This window comes from Pseudorasbora parva, chromosome 19 (assembly GCF_024679245.1).
Source record: "Pseudorasbora parva isolate DD20220531a chromosome 19, ASM2467924v1, whole genome shotgun sequence".
Classification (NCBI taxonomy): Eukaryota; Metazoa; Chordata; class Actinopteri; order Cypriniformes; family Gobionidae; genus Pseudorasbora; species Pseudorasbora parva.
Window position 1 is genome coordinate 31360081 of NC_090190.1, and position 21967 is coordinate 31382047.

The 21967-nt window shown below is 40.0% G+C and overlaps 2 protein-coding genes across 2 annotated transcripts; one reads left to right on the forward strand and one right to left on the reverse strand.

Moving 5' to 3' along the window:
• The first annotated feature begins 1270 nt into the window (after positions 1-1270).
• On the forward strand, positions 1271-4558 carry ssr2 (signal sequence receptor, beta). Its single transcript, XM_067426111.1, has 6 exons — positions 1271-1423; positions 2183-2340; positions 2516-2614; positions 2898-3006; positions 3852-3929; positions 4042-4558. The coding sequence occupies exons 2-6, from the start codon at positions 2183-2185 to the stop codon at positions 4150-4152; spliced, it is 555 nt and encodes a 184-aa protein (XP_067282212.1). The 5' UTR covers positions 1271-1423; the 3' UTR covers positions 4153-4558.
• Positions 4559-4677: 119 nt separating this feature from the next.
• Positions 4678-15192, reverse strand: si:ch73-109i22.2 (SH2 domain-containing protein 2A). The gene is made up of 10 exons (XM_067426110.1): positions 15059-15192; positions 13544-13634; positions 12472-12686; positions 9345-9520; positions 9105-9194; positions 7086-7263; positions 6681-6953; positions 5623-5953; positions 5286-5434; positions 4678-5192 (listed from the first exon to the last, which is right to left on the reverse strand). Exons 2-10 carry the CDS (start codon positions 13569-13571, stop codon positions 5031-5033), a joined length of 1602 nt encoding a protein of 533 aa, XP_067282211.1. The 5' UTR covers positions 13572-13634; positions 15059-15192; the 3' UTR covers positions 4678-5030.
• Positions 15193-21967: the final 6775 nt, after the last annotated feature.

A 21967-nucleotide genomic window follows, 5' to 3' on the forward strand; every position in this document is an offset into this window, starting at 1 on the left:
TATATATATATATATATATATATATATATATATATATATATATCCTCCTGGGACCCAGTAATAGACTTTTGTCCACTGTAGTGGACATTATATTTTAGTGAGTTTCTGTGACATCACACACGTCACAGTTTTGAGTCAGGATGTCCTTTATAGAGCACATTCAGGGCTTTGCAAAGATACCAAATGTTTGGAGGTGTCACCAGGACAACAACAACTTCTTGGTCTTTAAAAATGGCTGACATTAATGTTTAGCACTCTTATGGAAATATGATCATATTTTGTAATTATAATTTAAATCTGATTAATTTTCTAATTGTTTGTTATAAATCAACATCTCAGGAAAATGCTATGGGGTTTCTAAACTAAATATGACTCTTTGTTACAAAACAGGGCATTGATTTCATAAATGTCCACTGTAGAGGACACCGGGACTTAAATCATGTTTATCAGGCATTTTGGAGACACAACAAGTAAATAGAAAAATAAATTACATAACAATATTCCTATGAAATATTACATATTATTTTGAAAATGTCGCCAATTATTACTCCCCTTATTAGACTTCTTTTTTTCATTACATGTTGCACCAAGAACACAATAATATGCAAATTAGATGCAATATATCGATACATTGTATTGAATGGGAAAATCCAAGTATGGTCATTTTACCCACATATTGCATAAAGTAAGATGGTATGTCAAAGCATTCAGTTATATCTTTTATAACATAGCTCAGAATCATCTTTAAAAAAAGTTTGTTTTAAAAAAATCCTGAAACTTAAAAATGTATTCGTGAATTAAAAATAAATCCCATTGTTTTTGCCTATACATGCAATATCATTTCATTAAAAAAATTTAACAACTGAGTCCTGGTGTCAACTACAGAGGACATATCATAAAATATGAATATAATATAATTTTCCAAAAAAATAATCTGTCCATTTGTTTCTTATGCTCTAAACAATACAATGACATGAAAAAATACAAAATTCAAAAAACTTTTTTTTTCTGGGTCCCATATATAGCCTATATATATAGCCTATATATATATATATATATATATATATATATATATATATATATATATATATATATATATATATATATATATATAGACACACACACACACACACACACACACTAATAGCCTATTAGGACTGCATTTAAGCTTGGAACATACTCTGCAAGAACGAAGACATTTGTTCGTTTTCTCGAGGTGGCAAGACCATAGACTGTAAAAAAAATAGGGCAAGACCCAAAAAAGAAGAGGAAAAAACAACAAGGCCGAAACAATAGATGGCGCTGTGAAATTTGGCGTGTATCCGTACACACAGTGGACACGTCATGCTAGCGGAAGACTAAAATCATCTGCGCGTGCGTTGTACTGTCTTCAGAATTGTGGGGCTCAAACCAGCGGACGAAGGTAAAGTGGCTGAGAAATAATGTGTGTTTTTTTTTTAAACAAAGTATGCTGAGAGTAACATTAAAACAAACTGTTGCCTCTAAACGCATGTAAACCTGGCATTGTCTGTATAGTTATCAGACATGAATGTAACTTACACGTAATGCCGATTTATCACTTCGTTAGATTTTTAATAGAATAATTGAGCTTAGTTTTTCGATAAACTTTTTTTTAATAATGTGTAACGTTACAGAATACAATTATATGTTCTCGGTACAATAATTATGCTGAAATTAAGTGCTTTATTGTGGCCGTGTGTTGTACACGTAAGCATACGTAATGAACTGTTTGACGTGTCTTGATTTTAAAAGGAGTAACTTCTGTGTATTTTAAAAGGTTTGTTGCGTTTAAGTTCAGATCCGTGTGTTATAAAACTAATGTGCAATTTTGTTAAAATATTAATACTATTTCCCCCCCCTTTAAAATGAATTCATTCATTGCTGCACAAATCTTTGCTGTTATGAATACTGCTTATGTTTCCCTCTTATAGACTATCTAGATACAAGCTAAAGTAACTGTACGACTGAATATAGATTTACATGTGTATATATATTTTTTTGATTAAATGAAATCAAGTGACTTTCAAATCAACCTGTCTGTGTATCTACTGTCATGTACACTTAGTAGTGATATCATTTGTTGTTGTGTCAATTTATTTATTGTATTTAACAAGTTGAAGATGTTAATTATATTCCTCAAATATGCCATTTCTCCCCACAGATGAGGCTGCTCTGTATATTTGCTCTGGTTGCTGCGGTGAGTCTGGTGGCAGGAGAAGAAGGAGCTCGTCTTTTGGCCTCCAAGTCCCTGTTGAACCGATATGCTGTAGAAGGACGAGACCTTACCCTGCAGTACAGCATCTACAATGTGGGCACAAGGTATTGTCCTTTCTTTCTCTCTGAAGTTAAGCACATCACTTTACAGCATATTGGCGAAAGGCTTAAGTTAAGTTTAAACCATGTATACAGTTATTTGCTAATGGAATGATTTATAATCTAGTTTATCGTATTTAATGTTATTACAAATTATTTTATTTTTTATTTTTTTACCTAGTGCTGCCCTAGAGGTTGAGCTGTCAGATGACTCTTTCCCCCCTGAAGATTTCGGCATCGTCTCAGGAATGCTCAATGTTAAATGGGATCGTATTGCTCCGTATCCTTCAAGAAGCATCTTAATTTTTTTGGATCTTTCCATATTATATTCAATATGTATGCAATCTTATTACAAAAATGACACTAATTTAAAAAATGTTTTACATTGTGTTGTTTAGGTGCTTACTCAGTACTTTACTGTTATAGCCATTAATCCTTCAGTCACCTTTCTTTGCTGATAGCACTTAACATCATTGATATGGTGTCAGACTGTAAGGGTGCTTTATTTACTTTATTTATTTATTTTTGTGTAGATTATGTTCCCTAACTCATTCTCTTCACAGTGCCAGTAATGTTTCTCACACAGTGGTTCTGCGGCCACTGAAAGCTGGATACTTCAACTTCACCTCTGCTTCAGTTAGTTACCTGGCCCAGGAAGGCGGACAGGTTGTGGTAAGCCAAGTCCTTTACCTTTCATGTACACAACCAGCATTATGAACTTGTGCTTTTTTTTGTTTGTGCCTCAAATAGCCATAATATAAAAATGGCCTGGATTGTGCCTTAATACAAAATGTGCAAATTCTGTCATTCTCATTCAAGTCAGTAAGGGGTTTTATTGTTTGGCATTGATGGGATATTTTTGTGCAGTAATAATCTGGTTGTATTCTGTTCAAATTTGATTCACTAGAGAATGTTGCTTTGTAGCAGTTTGTATTTTTTTTTTGTAAATTAGATTTACCTTTAGGCTATGTTCACATTTAGCATGTTTGGTTCGATTAAAACCTACCCTGGTGTGGTTTATTTGAACAAGTGTGAATGTCGCTGAAAAAAAAAAAAAACTATTATGAACTACTATTATGGTTCATAGAGCATTAAAATGCAATGTTATCAGTTTACCTAAATTAGAACACAGAACATTCAAATGTTTTACCCACCATTTACACGTGGTAGGAAGCAAGCGTACATTTTTTTTGTACCAACGAACATTTGTGAATCCAATAATTTGCGTCAGAGCGACTTTATAAATGATTTGTGCACACATTCGTTCTGCTTGTTTCATGAATGAGGCCCACTCAGCATGGTTGTGGACGTTTGGTAGGTTCTGTCGCAAAATGTAGACGATGTAAAAAGCTGACCAATTTGGTTGTGAGCACACCCCTATTCCTGTAGGTTTGGGGTTAACCAAACTACAAGTGTGAACATGTTCTGGTAAAAAAAAAAAAAGTGTTGCACTATTACCGTCCATGTAAATGTAGTTACTGGCTGTTTGCTAAATCTTTCTTGTTTGCATCTCTCAGGTCGGTTACACAAGTGCTCCGGGTCAGGGAGGCATTCTCGCTCAGAGGGAGTTTGACAGACGCTTTTCCCCACATTACGTAAGTAACTCTTCAGTTCTTTTATATGGAAAATGGAGTAAAATGATTTTCAATGTAAGAGAGCCTGTGCTGTCATAATATGAAGACTAATCTCTCTTTCTCTATCTAATAGCTGGACTGGGTAGCTTTTGGTGTGATGACCCTTCCCTCCATTGGCATTCCTCTTCTCCTGTGGTACTCCAGCAAGAGGAAGTACGACTCACCGAAGAGCAAAAAGAACTGAAATATCAGTTACAGGACAACAGATCAGGGATCATTGTGTGAGTGGGCGTGGGAGGGGTGCTTTGAATTATGGTGGGCAGGTTGGGCTGAGAATGTTGTTTTTGGATAAATTAATTGCCCATATTGGGGTAAACGGTCAATGATTTAATCTGTTTTTAAGTGATGTTGGTCTTCATCAGAATTTGGTTGAGTGATCTGTGGACTAAAGTGTAAAGTAAGAAGATCATTGACATTTGCTTTTGACATTAATGTGGCCATTCCACGATGGCCTCAGGTGAACCATCTTCATTCTTTTTTTTTTCCTTCTTCTTTTTTTGTATTGATTCTCAAATGCTAAACAGAACCGTACAGCCCTTCATGATCAGTGTAAGGCTAGTTTGTGGAAATAAAAGAAGGTTTTACAGAGATGATCTTGTGTGTCTGGTCACTTGCTGAAAAATGCTTTCATCTGTCTATATTGTTCTTCTCATGCAGTGATTAGTGCATTATTAGTCTTTTATGGGAATATCAAACACATTTGAGGCTATTATTAAACATGATTTAAATGATTATAGGACTGCACCCACAGAAGAAGCAATCTAAATTATATTTAATTAAAAATAAAATATTTGATATGTAATTACATCTTTGAATGTGAATGGAAAAGGTATTTCCAGATTTAATTGAACTAATCCCTTGATGTTAACAGATCATGCAAACAATCTCCACAGGATGTCAGTATTGACAAGCTTGCCGTTAAATATATATATATATGTTAATTTATAAATGTATATACAGGTTATAAGTAATTTTGGTACAGATATGCATGCCATCCTAATGTTTATCTATGCTGTTTTCTAAGTGTATGTGAACTAAATTCTGTAGTCTATAATCCTGAGATCAGCGTTTGTGGGATGGTGGGGGCAGAGATGGTCTAGAGCCTGTTGGTCTTGCTGGAATCTGCTCATAAATAGAGCTAGAGGACTCGTCCAGTTGTGGTTGCTCTGAATGATGGAATCCAGAGTACTGGGTCTGAGCCATTAGTGGGGATACACCAAAACTCTGAGGGGAAAATCATACATTTGATCATTTTTATAACAGACTGAACACTATTATACAGAATTTTGCCCATAACATGTATATATGGATATTTACCTGCCCAGTGTTCTCTGGTCGTAAAGGGCCATGAGAAAATCTTAGGGGTGGTCTAAGAGGAAGACTAGGCCCGGGTTGTGGTACAGTACAGCCTTCTTGGGCACCCTTGATGTTCACCTCTGAATACAAGTGATTGTTTGGAAGGTTCACTGAGGAAAGGATCAAAACAGAAAACAGTTTACCATATGCTAATATATATTATTTAATTGAATCTATTGCGTGAGTGGCTCTTTTGAAACCAATTCAAACCATTCTTTAAACTTGAACTTCATATTAGGAAATAATTCAAATGAGCAAATCTTGAGTGAGTTTTGATGCCTGTTTTTCTCATTCTTACACATCTCAATATCTCCTGTCGCCTGCCTCCTCCAGCCCATGGCGTAACAGTCAATCTCTTCAGGATGGCTGCTTGTGTGTGGAGTCTCCTCATAGGTGTGCATGGGCTCCAGTTTCCAGTATTTATAGTCTGCTGCTGTTGTGTCAAAGCTTGGGATGGATGAAGGGCTAAAAGCCGCTGTTGCTCCCAGTTGGTCAGGGTGAGTTTGGGCACTGAAGTTGGAGGGATTTTCTGATACTGCTCTGGGGGGTTTGTTAACTCGGGCATATGGGGCATCCACACGGGGAGCTTGATCCTCTGAGGGTCTTTCACCAAGCTCACAACTACCATTCTAGTAGGGGGCAAACAAGTGTGTCATGTTAGTGTACAGTACAATATATTAACTTTCACATTAAACACTTTTAAAATGTTAAATTAAATTCTCTTCAACTGTATAGTTTACAGAGAGTACACATGACAACTTTAATAAGATGGCACAGGACTACAGAAACTATATCCAGCAGTTGTTACCTAGAAAATGTGATTAGGCAACTTATTGCTTTTGGATTCTAATTAGCCACGTTGTATGTTTTTCATTTGCTAAAATTAAGAAATGAAATAAGCATAATTCAACAGAAAGACATATTCTTGCCTTTATTTCACCGTACATAGTCTTGTAATTGAATCACATACAGCATATTTATCGTTCAATTGAAGGATGCTAAATTTTGATCCAGATCATTGGCCGTACAAAACTCGCCACCTTGATGTTGGGGTGTTCTTTGTGGTTGCCAGGGCGTTTCTGTGCAGTTGCTAAGGTAAAGAGCGAAGTTTGTTGTTATGTAGTCTCAATGGTGTTTTTGTGTGGTTGCTGACTAGGCGGTTTATAAGGTTATTGGCAAAGACGTAATTCAAAAAGTGCCCAATTCTATGATGATATTCATGTCCCCAGGTATGACTTTAAACTTATTGGCTTTTTTATTACTTTTGTATCAATCTGCAGAGTTTAACAAGAGGTAAAATTAATGTGAGAGGAGATAAAGTCTGAGGTTGTGCTTTTATTGTCTGCAATTACTCACTTGTAAGCCAGGAGGCGCTGTGTTAGGTCCACAGTTGCACTCAGGCACCGAGTAGCTCTTTTTTAGTGGCTTTCTCACGGCTGCATACTGCACAGACTCTGCTTTAGGTAAAGTTATCTGATCAGACGGGTTTGTGGGTAATGGGTTCAGAACTGCTGGACCGATGGCCATGGGCAGTTTTGTCTGCTCCTCTTGATCGGTTTCTTTTCCATTTCTCTCTGCTTCCTTGTCTTTCACCTTCCACCTATTAATTTCATCAAAGCAACCACTAGGCTAGATAGCATAAAAAAAGTGAAGCATGAAGTGAGACTACTGGAAAATTCACATTTCAAATTCAAATAATTTTAATACCCAGCATTCTGTATTAAATATCACAAAGATTCTCCATAGAAAAGATGTGCGTACCTGCATACAAGGCACAGTCAACAGCTCATTAAAGGGCCCCACAGGATTATTGGTGTAGTAGCTGATTAGGTTGTCCAGGCTTCTATGACGGCTGTTTTCTCCAGCAATTAGATATACACTACCAGATGCTCCACTTTCCTCCTCTTCAATGATAAAATGACGACACCGGTCCTCTCCTCTGGGGATTTAATTAATTTGTTATTTAGTGAGTCACTGAGATTAGACATGTTGCAAATACACCATACAGACACAAAGACAACATTTATTTGAACACACTGTATAGCCTAAAGGCCGATTTACACAGCACCACCACAGAAAATCACCAGATTATCGCATGTAACTTCTCCGATAAACGGCGATTCAACATGTTTAATTGGTGAAAACAAGCACTGGCAAACGCCAACTGATCCGACAAACCAAGTGTTTGTTGCCATTGATCAGCGTCTCTCAGCGAAGTGTGAAATTGGCCTTAAATGTCATTGCATTAGATAACAAAATGTCTTACTTAGTAGTATTTTTTTTAAATTAATGATACCACACATGCAAAATATTTCATTTGAAGAATTATGTTTAGTTTTTAAGTTTTTAAAACCCAGCAGGTGACAAATGATTATTTGTTTGACTGAGTCGTTTTAATCATTGACTCAATTGATTCGTTCATACATCAATTTATTGCAGGAGCAAAACAATGGTGCTCCTCACTGCCACGTCATCAAGCGCAATCAAAGGCGTCTCAGTTTGAAGGATCCTTGGATCCTTCCCAATTCACTAACAAGAACTGGCTGAAAACGATTCTGCACTGTCTTGTCTGAGTTCATTATGAACTGTAACACAAAAATAATATTTTCAGAGATGAAAGCATAGGCTACATGTTATCTTTTGGTTTGGTGTAAAAACATTAAACTACCAATAATAAGCCACAGAGACCAAATATGGTTGTCATTCACTGTACTGCAATAACAGAACAGAAGCGTGACATAGCCATGCACACTTCCTAGACGGTCTCATTCTAGCGGACACAGCCTCAATACAATGATTTCCCAAGTAGATATCTCAATTTCTGGTTCTCTTAAACTTCCTCAAACTAAACAGTGATAAAACAGAATTTCTTCTCACTGGCACTAAATCAACCCTCTCAAAAGTTGACAGTTTTTCCCTCACCATCGACTACTCCTCTGTCTTTGTCATCCTCGATAGCACATTATCTTGTCAATCCCATTTCAATAACATCACCCGGTCTGCATATTTCCACTTACAAAGTGACTTCGCCCCTTCCTTTCTACACACTCCACTGCTATTCTTGTACACCGCCTTGTCCCCTCTCGAATTGTCCCCTCCAGATCCCCCTCCATTCACCATCACCCCTGTTTCGCAGACACTCCACTGGCTCTCGGTTAAACTCTGCATAGACTTCAAAATCCTTCTGTTTACATTCAAGGCCATCCACAACCTTTCCCCTCCTTATCTGTCCCATCTCCTCAACATCACCACCCCTTCCCGTTCTCCCAGATCTGCTTTTTCCGTCCACCTTTCTGTCCATCCTGCCCGCCTTGTCACCCTCAACTCTGGAACTCACTCCCACCTGACCTTAGGAACCTGGACTCTCTCATACTCTTCAAATCAAGATTAAAAACTCATCTTTTCAGAATTGCATACCCTACGTATCCATCTACCAACCATTTAATCTGTTTCTTATGTTTTATATGTTTTGTACAGTGTCCTCGAGTGCCCAGAGAGGCGCCTTTAAAGGGTTAGTTCACCCAACAATGGAATGTATCTCATTAATGACTCACCCTAATGTCCTCACCCGAAAGACCTCCGTTCATCTTCAGAACACAGTTTAAGATATTTTATATTTAGTCCGAGAGCGTATGCAAGTGTATGCACACTATATGTTATGTCATTTATCTTTATAGTTACTATTTGCAGTGTGAACGGGCCTTAAGAATGACATTTTAAGAATGGTTTTCAGTGTCCAAAATATGTATCAGATTCAGGCCACTGTATCCATGAAAATACCTGTAAGACAGCACAAAGCCGATCTTTGACTCGCTGAGTCTCAACAGGAAACAGCCTTGCGGCTTATCCTGCAGCAGCTGCTCCGCTTCCCTGAGAGAGTGAGAAAGGTAGGTTGTGTTAAAATTTCAACCGAGCAGTATGTGTATTTGACACTGTTTCACACCTGTAAATGTGCAACTTTGCTTGTGCACCTGTTTTTTCTGTAATGTTTTTGAAAGAATATTTAGATGTGGGTATAACCTGCGTGTAGCAAAACCATGGAGCCAGCAGGGGAGAGGCTGTCCGCGTGCGTGCAGTCGAGGCAGCTGTGTCCTTTCAAACCACAGCAGAGTGTGAGCTCGCAGAGATGAAGTCAGAGCCTCCAGAGGCCCCACGGGACCCAAAACCAGAGCGGGATCTATTCGCTTCACGGCCGTCTTTAACAGAGAGAATCCAAGTATAATGTCATTTAGATATAATTTAAATGGCAGAGTATTTCACAAATACCTTTGTATGGTAGCTCGTTTCCACCGCAGAATCAAACATTCCAAAATATTTTTTTCTCAGACTTTTTTCCCAGAATTGGGAGATCAAAACTGTGAGCTATAAGTTACAGCAAAAATCTAATTCTTCTCAGAATTGTGAAATATAAAACTGAGATATAAACTCGGAATTACCCTTTTTATTTTTTTCCCCAGGCGGAAACAAGCTTCCATACTTTTTCTAGCTATAGCCTACACTAGAAAATTGTCAAACGTTTTCATGCTAATATCACATTCTTAGAAAACAGGTTCAAAAAGCTATATATAGAACCTTAGGTTTATGATTATGTTTTTGTTTGCCAAAAAGATGTATAAGGTAAAATGTCTTAAAGGGATAGTTCACCCAAAAAGGAAAATTCTGTCATTATTTATTCACCTTCAAGTTGTTCCAAACATGTACAAATTTCATTATTTTGCAAAACACAAATGATTATATTTTGAAGAATGTTTTTTTATACTATGCTTCTCAATGAGGCCCATCAACTGTTTGGTTAACCATAATCTTCAAAATATCTTTATTTTGTATTCAGCAGATGATAGAAAATCATACATCAGTAAATCATGACTGTATTTTTAATTTTGGGGTGAACTATCCCTTTAAATGCATAATACTCTCATGTTTAACAGGTTATTTCAATCTTTTAAAAAGTGATAATGTATGTTTACAAGTGTTTAATTCATACAATTTAATAAACATTTAAATAAATTAAAACAAAGTGAATAAATTAAAACTAAGCTTCTATATGAAGAACCTGACAGAACCCTTTAAGGTTCTGTACTAAGAGGGAGTACTGTATATAAACTGCAAAAATCTCATGAGGAACATTAGATGTAAATAAAGATACAAATAATATGATTATTTTTAGACAATGTGAAGAACTGCTCTACAAAAATTCAAATCAAACGGAAGTACTTTTGTAAATGGCTGACGTGACATTGTTCTAATGTGCACATCAAATTTACAGGGCAGATCAGTCTGTGCTTGAAGAAATGGTCATGTCCCCGTCACACGACAGACGTTAAACATCACATGAAATTTAACCTGTTATTTTCTCATAGATTATTTGAGACTACTCAAAATATTGTATATTATTTATTTGGCCTAAAAGTTAAAAGCGTCGGGTTTGACCTTGTTGTGGCTGTACTGACCAATTTACTATCTCTTTGCTTCAAAAGGTTTTGCAAACCTTTTATTTTTTTCAAATGCATCTACATATAGATATATATATATAGTGAGGAAAATAAGTATTTGAACATCCTGCTATTTTGCAAGTTCTCCAACTTAAAAATCTTGGAGGGGTCTGAAATTGTCATCATAGGTGTGTATCCACTGTGAGAGACATAATCTTAAAAATAAATAAAAAAATCCAGTAATCACAATGTATGATTTTGTAACTACTTATTTGTATGATACAGCTGCAAATTAAAAGTATTTGAACACCTGAGAAAATCACAGTAGCCTTTGTTTGCAATTACAGAGGTAAAACGCTTCCTGTAGTTTTTCACCAGGTTTGCACACACTGCAGGAGGGATTTTGGCCCACTTCTCCACACAGATCTTCTCTAGATCAGTCAGGTTTCTGGCCTGTCGCTGAGAAACAAGGAGTTTGAGCTCCCTCCAAAGATTCTCTATTGGGTTTAGGTCTGGAGACTGGCTAGGTCACGCCAGAACCTTGATATCCTTCTTAAAGAGCCACTCCTTGGTTATCCTGGCTGTGTGTTTCGGGTCATTGTCATGTTGGAAGACCCAGCCTCGACCCATCTTCAATGCTCTAACTGAGGGAAATCTCTCAATATATGGCCCCGGTCACTTTGACCAGCTCCTCCCGTGTAGTTCTGGGCGGATTTCTCACCTGTCTTAGGATCATTGAGAACCCACGAGGGGAGATCTTGCATGGAGCCCCAGTCCGAGGGAGATTTTCAGTCCATAACCCTTTCCAGCCTTGTGGAGGTGTACAATTTTGTCTCTAAATTGTGTTGGTTTAACTTTAAAAAGTAAGTAACCTGGTTGCCTTAAAATGTTTAGTTTATTGAAATAAAAAATTTAGTTGATACAATGAAGGAAATGTGTTCAATAAATAAAAACTCAAAATATTATTGTATCTAAACCACATAAAAAATTTGATAAATCATGAAAATAGCACTATTTGGCATGTTTCACTGCGTCATCAAAAATAAAACACACACAATTACCCAAATGCTTACAAAATCTTTTAATAATATTTTAATAAAGGTTGTCGAATCTCAAAAAAAAAAAAATATATATATATTAATTTTTAATTTCAATGAACTCAAGGCAACCAGGTAACTTTTTTCTAAATCATTTTTTACAGTGTAGTGTCTTTGGACAGCTCTTTGGTCTTGGCCATGTTAGTAGTTGGATTCTTACGGACTGTATGGGGTGGACAGGTGTCTTTATGCAGCTAACGACCTCAAACAGGTGCATCTAGTTTAGGATAATAAATGGAGTGGAGGTGGACATTTTAAAGGCAGACTAACAGGTCTTTGAGGGTCAGAGGTCTAGCTGATAGACAGGTGTTCAAATACTTATTTGCATCTGTATCATACAAATAAATAGTACAATGTGATTTCTTTTTTTTTTAGATGATGCCTTTCACAGTGGACATGCACCTACGATGAAAATTCAGACCGCTGAATATATATATATATAATGATTAAGTGTGGTTGTATTTTAATTAAGAAAATCTATTAATATATAAATGAGTCATGGCTGCAGGTAAGTATCTTAAGCATAAATGCAATTCAATATTCTGAATTTTTAAGGTATTTTTTGGCTTTTTTAACTTTTTAAGTCATGACTACATATCTATTACTTGACATATTCACCTGATTTTCCTTCTGCTGACCCTGGTGTAATTGCTCGGCCCCTTGTTGTGCTGTAGGACGACACTTTATGCTCCGCCGGGGTTTTACTGGAGGTTTATTGGCTGTGGGGTTGTTCTCTGGAGCTACAGATGGACGGGGCTTTGGTACTGGTATTTGTTTTAAGTGATGGACAGACAAAGTGCTCAGTCGCTCGTCTCTCTGCTGAGATTCAGCATCTGCACAGCAATAAATTTAACCCATCTCACACAAAATAAGGGCAGTTTGTTCATCAACAGACAATATTTAAAAGCATTTGTTTGTACATGAAACAAATTTGTTAATATGATTATCTTAAAAAAGCCTTCAGCCTTCTGTCTGTTAATTTCCTTTCAAATCTACTTATCTGTGAATACATTCAGATTTTTTAACATTAACTAGATGGATATTAGTATCTGAATATCAGACGCCACTGTGCGAGATTAAGCAGTTGTGGTGTAGTTTTAATCACACCAGTACAGTCAGGCTCAAAATAACCCATCGAACGGAAATGTCACACTTTTTTATAAGCACGCCATTAATATGCATAACTGTAGAAAACTGTAGACTCCAAACAAGTTAACAAAATAGTAGTGTTACAAATATTACAGTTTCCGTAATATCACGGTCTCAACTGTCAGACTAATGCTGTTGAAAGTTGATGTGACATAGCAATAATTTCATGTGTTTGAAAATTTGTGAGGAGTGGGTTGTGTAGGTTTGTGTCGTACAACACAAAGTCTATGACAATTCTGCTCACATATAGCTTCATTCTCATAGTAAACCTAAAAATAATTAACTTCACCCAAAATGATCATTTATAAAATTATAACCTTGACAAAATAACAGATATTTCTGGAATTCATAGGCATTTGAAGGCTTGTTGTCAGTGAAGAAAGTTCAAGAAAGTTGTCAGTGTATCGTCAAAGAAAGCAAGTAAACAAAACATCTTAAAACCATAAAGATTGTGTTTGGTTGTTTCTATACTAAAACACAGTCGAGTTCTACATGGAAAGAATGATAATGTATGTTTAGAAGCTGATGAAAAATAGCTGACCTTTAATTTTTTGGTAGTCAAAGTCCATGCTCGAGCGCAGGATGTAAACTGCTACCTCTTCCTATCAGATCTTGAGTGTTTCTGCCTCATCCTGTTTAAATGCATGTGTGACAGAGAGAAAGAGAGCAGCACAGAAAAGGTCAGAGAACCAATAGTCAAATGCAACTGCTATGATTCCATGCAGAGTTCACTTTCAATCTCCTTGTGAAATATCCAGCGAATGATAAATCTCAAATAAACAACCTGGCCAAACTATTGATTTTCAAAAAGCTGCATGCACTGGAGTAAGCCACAATTTATGTTGTTTTTATTGTTTTGTTTTTTTCCCAAATCATTTGAACTACTTTTGAAGCACATTTACCAAATTTGTTAGCCTAGAACTAATTATTTGAAAAAATATGCATTAATATGACTAATGTTATAAAATTGTATTCTATGTAGGCCTATTATTTAATATAAATTGCAAATTTGATATCTAAAAGTTGAGTCCTCTTAAAACGAATAATTTTAGCATAATGTGACTTCAGTGTTATTTTAGGTACATTTGTTTGATTGAAACACTAACTCATCTGTAGAATTCTTCCATATTCAACACACAATCTGTCAATCTGTAATCATGTGCATGTTTATTTATTTTTAAGTGTTTAAGCGAAGCACGTGTGCTTAAACACTTCCTCCCTCTCTCTCTCTCTCTCTCTCTCTCTCTCTCTCTCTGTCTCTCTCTCTCTCTCTCTCTCTCTCTGTCTCTCTCTGTCTCTCTCTCTCTGTGGGTGTGAGAGAGGAGGCAGTTGAGTCACGTGACTTGCTCACCACACAGGATGAGAAAGAACGACCACAATGAACAAGAGAGGTTTAGAAAAGATAAAAGGGACAAAAGAAGTGTACTAATGGTAAGAGTAGATGCTGCACTCAACGCCCACAAGCTTTTCTTTAAATTTGACAGAAAAGCCAAATTTCTTTATGTAGGCCTATTAGGATCCATGATGAGAGTAGGCCTAGGCTAATTCTTGACCTTTTCTTTTTCCTGTAGGCTATTTCATTTGAGCCTATATTTTAGTAAAATCATTTAGTTCTTAATCATTCTGAATATAATGTTCATTTAACAATATTTGTATTTTAGTTCATAATGACTAACTACTCTTTCCAAATAAACAATAACTGGACAGTTACATCATACCTCCAATAGATGGCCCACTTACATTAACATTGAGAATGAATGAAATTCGGCACGAGACATGAATGAAAATTACCTGTTACACTCGTCGCACTCGACAATAACCACTAACAATAAGTCATGCATGCCAATTATAAACATCGGATTTATTTTATTCGATTGTCATGCGCATTCCTTTTTTCAATGCGTTTTTTTTTCTTCATCTGATTCAAAACTGTTTCAAAATCGCGTTCTTTTAATAAGAACAGATGTCCAGACATTTGATCTGAGCTTAATCGACTCCAATCTTGCCTGAAATATTACGGTCACCCTGACTAATGTTCCGATTATTGCTTGTTTACCTCAGTTTTAAACGCACAAATGGCTGTATTTTTGTTCTGCTGCAGAAATGAATCATTCCAGCCTCAATCTATCAACCGTGAATTCCAGAGGTTTTATGGAGCTGCGGAGAGAGTTACCTATGATACATCCACCCCCGTTCTTATTTGAGGTGTGCTGTGGCAAGCAGTTTTAACATTTAGTGCTGAAAACTAAGTGCTTGTATACAGTCCCTGACAAAGGTCTTGTCGCTTATCTATTTTCTAGAAATACCTGATATTAACCTGACTTTTAATTTAATTAATTGGTGTTAGAAATAGCTCATATGAAAAGCTAAAACCCTCCCAAATGATGTTTAATGCACTGAAATAAATAATGTTCACAAAAAAAATAATTATCATTTAATCAAGACAGAAAGATCAAATTTTGGCAAGACAAAAGTTTTGTCGCCTATACAGAAATTGAACAAATTTACTGCAAATACAAAAATATGTCAGCAAATTAAGTTGTGGTGCTGTGGGATCCAAATTTAATATCTTGTATGACTTCCATGAGCTTGAAGGACTGCATCCATGCGGTTTGGCAAGGATTCATACAATTTATTGATGAAGTCATCAGGAATAGCTAAGAAAGCAGTCTTGCATGCTTCTTTTTATACACACTTGAGACCTAATTGATCCATTATTAGTCACAGGTGAAGCTCATATGACAAGGTGACAACACTTATGTCTTTGCAAAAATTGACTCAATGGGCTTTACCAAGCTATGAATATTAGAATACTTTTTGAAAGTTTAGTTTTTCACTGAAACATTATCACAAAAGCTGGTGGGATTAAAATGAGCCATTTCTTGTAAAAAAAATCTTGATTAGAAATATATATTTCAGCAGCACTTTAGGTCAATTTTCACACAAGCGACAAGACTTTTGTCAGGGACTGTACTGCTGATGTCTGTTCTAAACAAGTCAGAATTGACTGGGTTGAATATCCTCTACTGTTAAACTAAAGAAAATAGTATTATTAAAAAATATATATTTCCCTGGATCTGACAGGATGGGCAAGCTGTCAATCCCACCCATAGCTACGGTAGTGGTCAGCGGCCATATTTGCAATGCCTCCAGGCAGCTATTTCGGCATAGACAGTAAAAGAAATGGACGGAGGGATCCCATTGCCTTCTACGGCGTTAAGTGATGTCAGTATAGGAGCACTCACTTCCTGATGGCTGAGCGAACTGCGCAGGCTCAGACTGAGCTTGACGACGTATGTGACGTGAGCCTCCTGTCTGACAGCTGTAGGTCTTCTAGTAGTTGTGGAAAGTGAAAGGTGAATCACGTTGTTTAAATATTTTCTCCCGTTGCTTTTGGCTCACTATGGGCTTCTCCCCATTCTTCCCCCTTGACTTTATCAGACTTTGTCTACACGTCCCCCCGACTGTCTCATAGACAGTAGAAGATTGCCTGCGAGCGTCTCCTCAGGTCTATACGGTAATTTCTCAACTGTGCGACAGAGTCGCGTTGGTTATGACGCAATAGTTAGCCTATTTTTACAAAAACAGCTTCTACGGGGCGATAGTGTAAGATACAAGGTAACGGAGCCTTTGATGCATTGTCGTGTTTCTTTAGAAATAAACAATGGACAAATGGAGTCTTTAAACGCCTCAGATGTAAAGTTATTCACTGTCAAAGTGACTCAAAAATGAATGGTAGTCAATGGGATGCTAACAGCAGGTGATGGCTTGGTTAGCAATGGCAGCCCCTAGGGGTGGAACGCTTTCCGAGTGCTAGATTACCCCCTTGTATTTCGGTCCTATCTATCTGAATCTACCTGAAACCTCAAAAACTCGTTCAGTTGCCAGATCTTGTATGAAATGCAGACTCATACAATCAACACATCAAACAAATTTTAAACCATTTGTGCCTCGACCTGGCAACCTAGATGTGCTTGATATCTGCGCAGGGCGCGAGAAGTTGTATCAACCATCATTAGTAGAAACCATGGTAGAAACAGGAGAAGACTCAGCTGGTAAATATTTATTTTCTGTAATCCCCTGGCTACTGTTACATTATATGATCACGATTTAATTAAAGCAAATGCTTTTAAACCATTTAAGAGTGACAAGACAAAGAGAACGTGCTGTATGAAAAACGTACTCGGTTACTTTCGTAACCTCGGTTCCCTGAGAGAGAGGAACGAGTATTACGTATGGGAAAAACTCCTTTTCTCGAGAATGTGAAGCAAAACTTTTAATAAAGGTATCTATGTAAAGCGCAGTGAGCTGCACGGCCATAGCCCAGCGCGAGGAGCGCTCTGATTGGCCGGGCTGCGGCAACTGCAGGAACCTATGGTGAGGCGGCTGAGAGGAACGAACCAATGGGGGGCGTTCCAGAAGCCCGCCGAAAAAGGTGCTTATATTTGCATACAGGAGGCTATATAAGACCCTAATTCGCCATAGGTGTCAGGTTTTAAGATCGACTGAAGCGATACCTGAGAAGCATAAACACGGCACGGAACGTAATACTCGTTCCTCTCTCTCAGGGAACCGAGGTTACGAAAGTAACCGAGTACGTTCCCTTTCGAGAGAGGTTCCTCGTATTACGTATGGGAACACAATGTAAAGCGCCGTGTGTGCTGACTGACCCAGTATACCCAAAGCACATGTTATAAACCCCCGAGACACCGACAGAGGCGGCTTATAAGGGGAATGAAGAACCGGAAGAGTCGGTTCGTTTGAACAGCTGATCGGACATAGTCGGATCTTTTGATGAATGAATAGTGCTTAAGGACTAATGTGTACAGGCCAAAATGTAAGGCAATCTGTTTGCCAGGGTCAAGATAGAGCCTAGATGGAGAGAAGCCCTGCTTGTAGAGCTGGAACCTCCAACTTGTAGAATCTGATAAAAGTGGACGGAGAGGCCCAGCCTGCCGCCGCACAGATATCTTCCAAAGAAATGTCACACGACCAAGCCCAAGATGAAGCCATGCCTCTAGAGGAGTGGGCTTAAATGCCTGTAGGACAGGTTAGGTCCTTGACCTATATGCTAGTGGGACTGCATCCACTATCCAGTGTGAGAGACTGTTTCATGACAGCACAAACTTTAGTGCGGCCACCGAAGCAATGAAGAGCTGATCCGACTGCCTGAAGGGGGCGGAGCGCTCTAGATACAATCTCAATGCTCTGACTGGGCAGAATAGGTTTGCGTCTTATTCTCTCTGAGACGCGGGTTAAGCAGTGCAAAGACCTGCATACTGAAGGGGTTGATAGCACTTTCAGCATAAAACCATGCCTCGGTTTGAGCACAACCTTGAAGTTGCTGGACCCAAACTCAAGACTGGAAGGGCTCACGGAGAGTGCAGGTAAGCCACCCACTCGGTTAACCGAGGCCACAGCCAGCAGAAAAACGGTTTTGAGTGATATGTGCTTCAAGCTCGTGTTCTGAAGTGGTTAGGAGGGGGAACCCTTCACGGCCTCCAAAACCATGGCGAGGTCCCAAATAGGGACCGAGGTAGGGGCAAGGCGGGCTGAATCTCCTGGCCCCTTTAAGAAAACACACAATAAGATCACTTTTCCCTAGTGAATGTGCCGCGATCGGAGCGTGGCTAGCTGCTATGGCGGAGACACACACCCCGAGTATGGAGGGGGGACGACCCGCATCCATTAGCTCTTGGAGAAAGCGAGCGGTTCCGCCAGTTCGCATGAGTGTGCGTCGATGTTTCGCGTAGCACATTGGTTAGAAAACCACTGACCACTTCAAAGCAGAGCTGCCAGATAGCAGGGGCTCTAGCTTCCGAAATAGTGTTCATAACTTGTCAGAGAGGTACCCGGATACCGTTGATGGGCCATACGTGGAGGGCCCACAGCTCGGGATTGGGATGCCAGACCTTCCCTTTCATTGGCAGAATAGGCATGGGGCTGTGTCTGACAGCTGAAACAGTATGGAGAACCATGTGCGGTTCTTCCAAAGTGGGGCTATTAAAAAGCACAGGCTGCAGCTGGATCGCGATCGGAGGGAACATATAGAGGGAGTCTGGGCCAACATGGGCCAGGGCATCCCTGCGTTTGCAGAAAAAATATTGGGCAGCGTGTGCTGTGCGAGCTGAATTGTTTGCGGGTAAAGGGACCATCCCCCTGGGGACATGGGTCCTCTGGATAACATGTCCGGACCCTGATTCAGAATACCTGGCACGTAAGCCGCCCTTAGGGAGCTCAGATTGTGCTCTGCCCATAAAAGGAGATGCTTAGCCATGCAGTGAACAGAGTCTGATCTCGGCTGCCCTAGCGATTTTATGTACATTATCAAGACGTGGTGGTTCTTATGCCGTAAGTCTTGAGTCTATGACAATGACTGTACTGATAAGCCTGCCCCTCGAAGGCGAATCTCAAGAATGGCCTGTAGTGGGGGTGGGGGGGTTATCGTAACGTGAAGTATGCGTTTTTCAGATCTATTGAGAAAACCCAATCCCCGGGGCGAATGTGCGCGAGGATTTGTTTCACCGTCAGCACCTTGAAACGAGCGTGTCATAAGTGCTTTGTTCAGATGCCTGGAAAATGGGCCTGAGACCGCCACCCATTTTCGGCATGAGGAATTAGCGACAGTAAAAACCTGACTCGCTAGCGTCGGGTGTACTGTTTTCGCCGCTCTCTCCTTTAACAGTCTCAATGCCTCAGCGAGAAGCACGTGACTGACACTGCTTCTTACAGAGGGCTCGACCACGGCTTGAATCGCGGGGTCTGCGAGCAAAACTGTAGCGAGAACCTTGTTTTATATGTTCAACACCCAATATTATATACCAGGAATGGCCTGCCAGGCCTGGGCTCGTAAAGCCAGGGGTTGAATTAGATTCGGGGGCTGGCCGCTTAGTAATAGGGGCCTGTTAGCCGGGTTGCTTGTGCTGTAACACTGCTTGTAACACTGTGGGGATAGTGTTAGTTTTGGCGGTGCAGGCTTTGCAGTGGGCGCACGCCTCACATTTATATTGTGTGTGCGAGAGTGAACTTTGTGAAAAGTGCTTGGGTGCAGGAGTGCAGACTGTAAAGTGGGCACATTTCCTACATAGAAAGCTCTTTTGTGTGTAGTGTAAACAATGTGCAGTGGCGCACAACCTACGTAGAATACCCACGGTGCAAACCAGTGAGCAAATCCACAGGTGTAAACGCACACAGCATTAGTGTGCAGACGAGCGTGTTTAACACAGGCTAGTTGACTGCAATATTTCATCTCCAGTCACTTAACTTAAGGGAACTGGGAGAATGTAAGGAAGTGCGGGTGGTATGTGAGCCATTCCACAATGCCGTTATGCTCTAGTCTAGACTGAAAGCGCGCATGCAGACAAGCGTGTTTGACCACAGGCTAGTTGACTGCAATAAGGCTAGTTGACTTTATATGGTGTAATCCGGCCGCGGCGGGATTTATTTGTGATTTTGTGAGGCTGAATTAACAGTGCTTATGTAGGGGTGCACACTGTGTAGTGGACACTTTGTCTACAGTGTAAAAACCTTTCCAGCCGCCTGAATAAAGGGGACTGGAAGTGATAGAGTGAAAAAAGGGCTTAGCTTGGCAGCCATTTTCCGACCCTTATGCTCTGACAGTGAGCGCGTGCTATGACGTAAGCCGCGCTCTAGTCAGCAACGCGCTGTGGAAGGGGCGCGCGCTATCATGACAAGGCAGCCATTACAACTTCCTTGGCAGTAAGCGCGCGCTGCAGCGACATTGTTCTTGACATACCCAACAGCCCGAGCTCGCTCGTCTAACTTACTCTAGTATTCTCTGTCCGCAGCGCTTCAGCACGACGGCAGTAGAATGAGCACGGCGAGAGCTTCGGCTCGAGTTTGTTTATTCACTCTAGTATTCTCTGTCCGCGGCGATAGAGCGACAGGACGAGAGAATTGGAAGCGTGAGGTAAAACTCTGTCCGCGGCGCTTCTAGCACGGCGAGAGCTTCGGCTCGAGTTAGTTAATTCACTCTAGTATTCTCTGTCCGCGGCGATAGAGCGACAGGACGAGAGAATTGGAAGCGTGGGGTAAAACTCTGTCCGCGGCGCTTCTAGTACGGCGAGAGCTTCGGCTCGAGTTTGTTTATTCACTCTAGTATTCTCTGTCCGCGGCGATAGAGCGACAGGACGAGAGAATTGGAAGCGTGAGGTAAAACTCTGTCCGCGGCGCTTCTAGCACGGCGAGAGCTTCGGCTCGAGTTTGTTTATTCACTCTAGTATTCTCTGTCCGCGGCGATAGAGCGACAGGACGAGAGAATTGGAAGCGTGAGGTAAAACTCTGTCCGCGGCGCTTCTAGCACGGCGAGAGCTTCGGCTCGAGTTTGTTTATTCACTCTAGTATTCTCTGTCCGCGGCGATAGAGCGACAGGACGAGAGAATTGGAAGCGTGAGGTAAAACTCTGTCCGCGGCGCTTCTAGCACGGCGAGAGCTTCGGCTCGAGTTTGTTTATTCACTCTAGTATTCTCTGTCCGCGGCGATAGAGCGACAGGACGAGAGAATTGGAAGCGTGAGGTAAAACTCTGTCCGCGGCGCTTCTAGCACGGCGAGAGCTTCGGCTCGAGTTTGTTTATTCACTCTAGTATTCTCTGTCCGCGGCGATAGAGCGACAGGACGAGAGAATTGGAAGCGTGAGGTAAAACTCTGTCCGCGGCGCTTCTAGCACGGCGAGAGCTTCGGCTCGAGTTTGTTTATTCACTCTAGTATTCTCTGTCCGCGGCGATATCGCGACTGAACTAGAGAAGAGGAAGACTGAGGAAAAACTCCGTCTGTCCGCGGCGCCTCCTCAGCGCGACGGTATAGTGACGAGAGCTTCGGCTCGAGTTCGCCTATTCACTCTAGTATTCTCTGTCCGCGGCTGTAGCGCGACGGAATGAGAGAAGAGTGGGAACAACTCTGTGGCAGCGGCGGAAGAAGAGCCGCGGCGGCGGCAGAGTGAAGAGAG